Source organism: Henckelia pumila, chromosome 1, assembly GCF_033568475.1.
Source record: "Henckelia pumila isolate YLH828 chromosome 1, ASM3356847v2, whole genome shotgun sequence".
NCBI classification, from domain to species: domain Eukaryota; kingdom Viridiplantae; phylum Streptophyta; class Magnoliopsida; order Lamiales; family Gesneriaceae; genus Henckelia; species Henckelia pumila.
In genome coordinates, this window is record NC_133120.1 from 81,861,837 (window position 1) to 81,869,990 (window position 8,154).

At 33.4% G+C, this 8,154-nt stretch overlaps 1 protein-coding gene and 1 long non-coding RNA gene across 2 annotated transcripts; both read left to right on the plus strand.

Annotated features, from left to right (window-relative positions):
• Positions 1-2,663: 2,663 nt before the first annotated feature.
• Positions 2,664-4,977, plus strand: LOC140866283 (sucrose transport protein-like). Its single transcript, XM_073271246.1, has 5 exons — positions 2,664-3,123; positions 3,633-4,397; positions 4,509-4,572; positions 4,658-4,701; positions 4,801-4,977. Exons 1-5 carry the CDS (start codon positions 2,692-2,694, stop codon positions 4,975-4,977), a joined length of 1,482 nt encoding a protein of 493 aa, XP_073127347.1. The 5' UTR covers positions 2,664-2,691.
• Positions 4,978-5,984: 1,007 nt separating this feature from the next.
• Positions 5,985-7,718, plus strand: LOC140876268 (uncharacterized). The gene is made up of 3 exons (XR_012148723.1): positions 5,985-6,402; positions 6,540-6,644; positions 7,415-7,718. It is a non-coding gene; the product is annotated as an uncharacterized lncRNA (long non-coding RNA).
• The last annotated feature ends 436 nt before the right edge of the window (positions 7,719-8,154 follow it).

An 8,154-nucleotide genomic window follows, 5' to 3' on the forward strand; every position in this document is an offset into this window, starting at 1 on the left:
ACTTGAATATGAAATTCGAGAGACTGAAATAAAAATTGATTAAAAAGTAAAGAACAATTAGAGTAATACCCGTATGATAACTTGAATTCAACCGTAAAAAAAATGACTCTGGAGTTGATTGATTTACTTAGTGAAACGAAAATTTTGATATTACATAAATAAGACAAAAACTTTGAATGTTCCAAATTCTTGACATAGTGCATCGAAAATCATCAGTTTCTATCACAAGGGCAAAAAGGGATGCAAATTGATCTCGTAGAAATTTAATTTGAAGCTCTCAAATTCTTGAATCAAAGTAAATTGCAAATGCACCAACTAATCATTAGAAAGAAATCAAAATAACTTAATACATTGAAACAAGCCCAATCTATGAATTGGATGCAATTTTTGGAGTCCATATATCATCTTAATGCTCTTGAAAAATGTTCTTGTTTTTTTTTTTAAAAAAAATGATCTGAGTAAGGAACCCGTAACCGTTATTTTTGGTGCACACTAGATAAATCTTTGAACTAACACAATAGTTTGTAAACCTCTATAACCAGATAATCGCACTGGGTAAAGCCTGTACGACAGTCTCACCCGAGAAGGTGTTTGTGATGAGAACCGAACTCCTAACTACTAGTCAAACACGGGTTAGTCTATGCTACACCAGGAGTGTTTCTCCCCCTATTTCAATATCATTAGATCACATGGGACCCTTATATTTTTTTTAATGAAAATTGACATGTGTATTATTGTAATTTGACCACATAGAAAAGTACTTCAGGTATAGTATAGAATAATCCGCCAAATACTCAATTAATCCACATATACTCATTGTAGGACAATATCCATTAATATTTCTCTTTTAGATTATTGATAGTTTGTACAACATATAAATCGTACACACACGATAAATACTTTAATTAATTAATGTATCCAGCTTATGATATAATTAATGGCTTTCTGACGTACTAAAATTAGTACGAGTTTTCTAAATTATATTTGAGTGATGTTATATGTAATTCAGTATTTGTATATCAATTCTTTCGCCACAAAAAATTGAATACAAAAATTTTATATATCAAAATCGTTGAAGTTTAACCCAGCATATGAGTATTACCCCAATCATAGATCTAATGTCCCATGATTTCAAAATATCAAAATCTCACGATACATGAACATAAAATCACATTATATAATATATAATAACAAAATCTCAAAATATAATTGATATAAATATCGACATATGATATATTGAATGTACCTCTATAATTATTTTATTCCTCCAAATCTCATTAAATATTTGTAATATTTACAAATAGTTACTTCTTATAATAATACAAATATAATACATAAAAATTATACTAAGCTAAAGATCTTTCCCATAGAAAATGTTTCTTGATCATCGGTTTTTCTTTTCTGAAATACGTCCACTCTCTAATACTCCTACTTTCTTGAACAATCAAATATAATAAAATAAAATCTTCGGCATAATTAAATAAGTTAGTACAATAAAATATTCGGCATATAACTTTGCATTTTGTTGGTTTTTAGTCCTATTTTACCCAAGAGGTAGATGTGATACAATAAAATACCGACATTCATGACACTAAACTTTGCTTACATTACATCTGGATATTGATGTGTTCTCCAAAATGCTGATATGACATCAGACACACCATCAATTTGAAAATGACACATCAAAATTTTTCAGTGTCACGTCGATATTTTTCGATAGTAGGTTAACATTCTAATGAAATAGGACTAAAAATAAACAAAACCCAAAATTACATAACTAAAACACAACTTTTATAAGTTAAAAGACTAAAAAAAATTAAATATGACAAGTCAGAGAGACTAAATTTGCTATTCTCCCATCACATTTATATTCTAATTAAAACATAATTATATCATACATTAATCATGCGACAAACACCGGTAGCGCATATTTATATATACCTTGTATAATTGGATTGATCAAGAAAAGAAAAGCGTGTCACCTTGCCACGTAAATGTATTACATGTATTTGGACAGAAGGATCTGGAAAGAAAAGATTTTAAATAAATTATCCAAATTCAACAAATTATATATATATATATATATATTTCTGGATAATTTTCAAATTTATCCATCCCATTGCAAAAATATAATTTCCCATTAATAAAAATATTTTTATTCGTAACAACAGATTTTAAATCTTGAATTTTTTTATTGACTAATTAATTGAAACTTATCCAAATCCAAATCAAATCATCCAATGCATCAAAGGTAACGTATGTATATTTATGGCGAAAATACGTTTCCCATATATTCTTAATTATCCATATTATTAATTCCTCGTACTATAACAGGACTTTATTTACAAAAATGAACCAAATTATTAGTAAAAAAAAAGAAAGAAAACAATTTCCGAGTCAACCATTACGTGGATATTACCAAAATAGACATTTCCAAAAGAAATGGATGGCGTAGCATATATAATATTTTACCCTTCGTTGCCATGCATACATTTCTTACCAAGAATTTATACGGACCGTTGCTTGTAATAATTCCAAAATCTTATAAGTACAGAAATCCTCTTCCGCTGCAGTCTGCACCCACAACGGAGCTGCATGTGAATATATATATATGTATATAGATACGTAAAAATATACATATATATATAAGGAGAAGAAGAATTAAGGAGAGAGTGACAGAGAGATTTAACAATGGAAGTTGCAAGTGTAAATCCCTCAACCTCGCCGGCGCCGGCGATCAAATTCGTTCTGGTGGCGTCGATAGCGGCGGGGGTGCAGTTTGGATGGGCTCTGCAACTCTCCCTTTTGACCCCTTACGTGCAGCTACTAGGCATACCCCACATTTGGTCCGCTTTCATTTGGCTATGTGGTCCGGTTTCGGGATTGCTAGTTCAGCCCATTGTTGGATATTACAGTGATAGATGCACCAACAGCTTCGGCCGACGCCGCCCCTTCATCGCCTCCGGAGCTGCCCTTGTTGCTGTTGCCATTGTTCTTATTGGATTCGCCGCTGATTTGGGCTATATGGCCGGAGATTCTCTTGCGAAACCTTCTAAGCCGAGGGCTGTCGCTATTTTCGTCGTCGGGTTTTGGATTCTTGATGTTGCAAATAACATGTTACAGGTATATTATACGAGGGAAATGCTACATTTACATATTGAATTACACATTACACATGAAATGACAAAAGAAAAAATTACATATATCACCCTTGTGAAATCCCGGGTTTGCTGATAACCCCCTATGAAAATTTTTTAAGCTAATAACCCCTGTGATTCTAGATTTGTAGCATGCACATCCTTTTCAGCTAAAAAATGACGAAAATACCCCTACATAAAATAAATAATAAATTAAAGAGTTCATAAAAGTTAAGGGTATTTTCGTCATTTTTTAACCAGAAGAGGTGTGTATGCAATAATCTAGAATATTAGATTAAAAATTTTTTACAGGGGTTATCAGCAAACCGAGATTTCACAAGGGTGATATTTGCAATTTTCCCATTACAAAATTATCCCTCCAGCAACGTGTAACCCTACGTGTATATGTAACATCACCCATTATACAATATTTATAGGTTTTTTTTATGTTTCGAAAATATATTGATATGAATGTTTTGTGTGATATTGTTTCAGGGTCCTTGCAGGGCATTCTTGGCCGATTTGTCGGCCGGAAATGCAAGAAAAATGGCGGCTGCGAATGCGTTGTACTCATTCTTCATGGCCGTCGGGAACGTGCTGGGCTACGCCGCCGGATCATACCCGAAACTCTACAAAGTCTTCCCTTTCACAAGAACCACCGCCTGTGAAGTTTACTGCGCGAATTTGAAGAGCTGTTTCTTCATCTCCATATTCCTTTTGTTGACTCTGACCATAACAGCACTGACATTGGTATCCGAGACCGCCATTTCTGCGAAACCAGAAGACTCCAAGAAGGGAGGCATCCAAGTATTCGTGGAGCTATTCAGCGCACTGAAGAAGTTGCCGAAATCCATGTGGATTCTGATGCTGGCCACAGCCCTGAACTGGATCGCGTGGTTCCCGTTCTTGTTGTTCGACACAGATTGGATGGGGAAGGAAGTGTACGGCGGAAACGTGGGGGAGGGGAGACTGTACGATCTTGGGGTCAGCGCCGGCGCATTGGGTCTGATGCTGAACTCCGTGGTGTTGGGGTTGGCTTCTTTGGGGGTGCAATTCTTTGCTCGTGGGTTCGGAAAAATCAAGAAACTGTGGGGTGGTGTCAGCTTCTTGTTGGCTGTTTGCTTGGCATTGACGGTTTTGGTCACTAAAGTGGCGGAGGCCCACCGCCAACACGCCGCCGACGGCTCCCTTCTTCCGCCGAAGGCTGGTGTCAAGGCCGGAGCTTTGGCCCTCTTTGCTGTTCTCGGAATTCCTCTATCAGTACGGTGCATGCATCACGCTCTTTGATTTTTTCTTGATCATATAAATTTTTACAATGAGAAATGAAGATGGACGATTCTTTAAACAAATTAAATCTATTCCATTGAGTAGGTAACTTTCAGCATCCCATTTGCTTTGGCATCCATATTTTCCAGCTCCTCTGGTTCCGGACAAGGTACAAATTCAGAAAAGATTTAATTAGGACAAGAAAAATATATATTTTTATACATCTAATCTATCTATGTATCTAATGTGCGCAGGTCTGTCTTTGGGAGTCCTAAATCTGGCAATAGTTGTCCCACAGGTAAACTTTTTTAGCCTACCGTTATCTTATTACTACAATCGATTACGAAAAACTCAGTATAAAAGTTTCACTTGTTTTATTTTGGGGTGGGGTTAACAGATGTTTGTGTCGGTGACAAGCGGGCCGTGGGACGCCTTGTTCGGAGGAGGTAATCTGCCGGCGTTTGTGGGCGGTGCTGTCGTGGCGGCTGTGGGCGGAGTTGTTGTGCTTGCTATGCTTCCATCTCCGGATTCTAAAGATCAATCCAACAACGGATGTTCATCCAACAATAATTAGTTTTGAGACCAATTGTTATTTCTACGATATTTATATCCAATTGTAAAGGTCATAATGAGTTATAATTTCGATATGGACTCATTTTTGTTTTTATTAATTTAATTAAATCAATGGACCATATATATCGTGGACATTTACGCGATGTTGATGTCGCGTCAGCCAATAATTATATAAATATGCGTATGATGAGCTAACTTTCGCTATATCAAAACTCATATATATATATATATATATATATTATCACATGTTCATATACATTATCAAATGTTTATCCTTAGTATCGTTGGGACACCAACTTTTTTTGTCAAATTGCCCTTATATGTTATAGATATATTACACTTTTGTTTTTTTTATTTAAATTTTGATATTTCAAATTGCAGTTTAATCCTTCTATAATTTTTACAACTATGATATTATTCATATTTAAATATAAATCAAATTAATTAAAAATAAATTATACAAGCACACAACGATACATCATTCTAATGAGCAAAATGGTTCCAAACATTTTCTATTTAAGAATAACTTTTGTTTATTTTAGAATATTTAGAAATAAATTTCATTTATTAACAACTAACAAGTACATCTTCATTTGTTTATAGAGACCAATTAATGAATTGACTTGATCGTCCAAAACAAATATGCATCAAATAAATCACAAAAATTGACCATCTCAAAAATCAAATTTATGAGATGATGTCTTATCCAACATATATCCAATGCGCACTTGTGAGGACAAGTGAGATTTTAGCTGAGTACATATTTAATATTTATACAGGGTTTAATTTGGGATTATTGTTTTGTTTTTAATTTCAACATATTTATCATGTAGGAATCTTTTTATAAGGATAAATAAATTAACTATTATAATTCATGCATGATATCACACACTCAATTTATTATTACACGATTTTTATTAATATCAATAATCATCATATAATTATCATAGGGGTAGTATTATTTACCCTCCAATTTTGTTAACGTAGAACCCAATTCGAATTATTATACGGTTAATTAGACATAAATCCCCAATCCAAACCTCAACTTCATTATCAATCTCCGTGTCATAAAATTGTGTTATGCACTCCCTGATAACACCACAATCTTTGTTTCCACTCCCTATTCACGTTTTATCTCAATTTAGGGCATTCCCTTTTTGCCACGTCACTTTCTTCCCTTTCCCAATCTCCATTCTCACGTAAATCCCTAGCCAGTATCCACCATTTTCCACCATTTTTCATCTATTTATCTCCTCCTCCAGTTTTTATCTTCCGTCGGGAAAATTAAATCCCAATTTTTATCTCTTCTCATCAACGTCCATAACCCACGGAAAATCCAGGGCCGTAGGAACCCATCGACTTGCGACGCCTGTGGATGACAATTTGGAAGCCGGCGACAACAAGTTGAAGCAAAGCAACGGAGAAAGTGAGTTTTTTGTGATATGTTTGTTCGATTTGGCCAATTTTTTATTTTTTTTTGCGATTTTTCTGCCGAATTTTTTTAATTTTCTCAAATATGTAGAAATCAATTTTTAAAAATAATTGTATGTCAATGGGATGCAGGAACCCACACAAAATCTATGGGATGTAGGAACCCACCGACTTGCAACACCGTGGAAAACGATTTTGAAGTGGGTGACGACGAGCCGAAGCAAAGCAAACAAGAAAGTGAGTTTCTTTTTATTTAGTTTGTTCAATTTGGCCAACTTTTTTTTGCAATTTGTGTCGGATTGTTTTAATCTATGGTTCCTATTCCAATATATCCTCTTCTTTCGCATTCAGTGATATGCGTAATTTCCTCCCAAATCTATGGAAATGAATTTTTGAAATCTATGGTTCCTATTCCAATTATTTGTTTGTCAGTGGTTATACCTCAAATTTCTAGTTAGATCCACTTTCAATTTTTTATTGAGCAGCCACTATTGAATCACTATTATTATGCACACCTAGATCTCACATCGTCACACTAATTCACTTCCCAAATTCTCAATTCTAATTCACATTGCGGCTGTATTTATAGTCATATATATTATATTTTATTGTTGTATTGTTGTTGTAGTTTGTGTACGAAATTTGTGTTGCTCTTTTTCTAGTTTATCTTTGATTTATGCTGGTTTCATCGAATCATGCTGTTTTTTTTTTAATTGTACTGGTCCGTCTTTGAATTATTCTACCTTCTCTTTTATTTGTCCTGGTTTGTTAACTTAAAGGGATTTTCTTAAAAGAAATACATGAAAGAAGTTTAATTTTTAGAGATTTTCTTAAAAAGCCTACATGAAAGTAGTATAGTGAGTTTTGTCTTTCAGATTAAATTGTTTTGTCAAATCAGATAATTTTGAGATGTTTGACTTATAATTAATAATCTTAAAGTCATATATTTGTGTCATACACTATTACGATCAATGTGAAAACAACTAATATGTTTTTCCAATTCACAGGCAAATAAGGTGGAACGGAGAATTTGCGACGACACGTCTTCAAGAAGATGTGCTCGATCCAGCGGAAATATTGATGTCATGACGGAGAGTGGATCTCTGAAAGAGATTTAAGAGCATGTATCGCAACAATAATTTATCCGACAATAATGGGCTGTTCGGTAAATAGTCATGTGGATTTAAATTTATTTTGTGTTTATGTTGACAGTGTTTTTTTTAAAGATATAAATGATGGTAAGAAGTTATCTTTTCTTAGTCTTATGCATTAATTCAATAAAAGAGTTCAAAATAATATCGCATTGTTCTCAAAATTTTATATGCTCGGTTTCCTACGTTTTATACATATATAAGTACTATTTATACCGAATTCATATTATTCTATATCTAAAATAAGTTATTTTGTGTCAACTATTAAGTTTACAGTATTTTGTTCTTGAAAGATACAAATTATAATGGTAAGAAGTTATTTTTTCTAATTCTTACGCATTAATTTGATAAAAGAGTTCAAAAGAAGATCGCATTGTTCTCCGAAGTTTATATGTCCGGTTTGCTATGTTTTGTACCTATTTAAGTACTATTTATATCGAATTCAGATTATTCTATACCAAAAACAAGCTATTTTGTGTTAATAATTAAATTGACAATTTTTGTTCTTGATAGATAAAAAAATTATTTTTTTTCTAAGTCTTATGCATTAATTTGACTAGTACTTAAAGCACACGCGTTGCGTGTGTAATGTAATA

What these genes read in the sequence shown, in the direction of transcription:
- LOC140866283 (XM_073271246.1), top strand. Translation starts at nt 2,692, where the DNA reads ATGGAAGTTGCAAGTGTAAATCCCTCAACCTCGCCGGCGCCGGCGATC. An exon ending in TTGCAAATAACATGTTACAG is followed by an intron (nt 3,124 to 3,632) that starts GTATATTATACG and finishes ATATTGTTTCAG; the next exon opens with GGTCCTTGCAGGGCATTCTT. An exon ending in CTCCTCTGGTTCCGGACAAG is followed by an intron (nt 4,573 to 4,657) that starts GTACAAATTCAG and finishes TAATGTGCGCAG; the next exon opens with GTCTGTCTTTGGGAGTCCTA.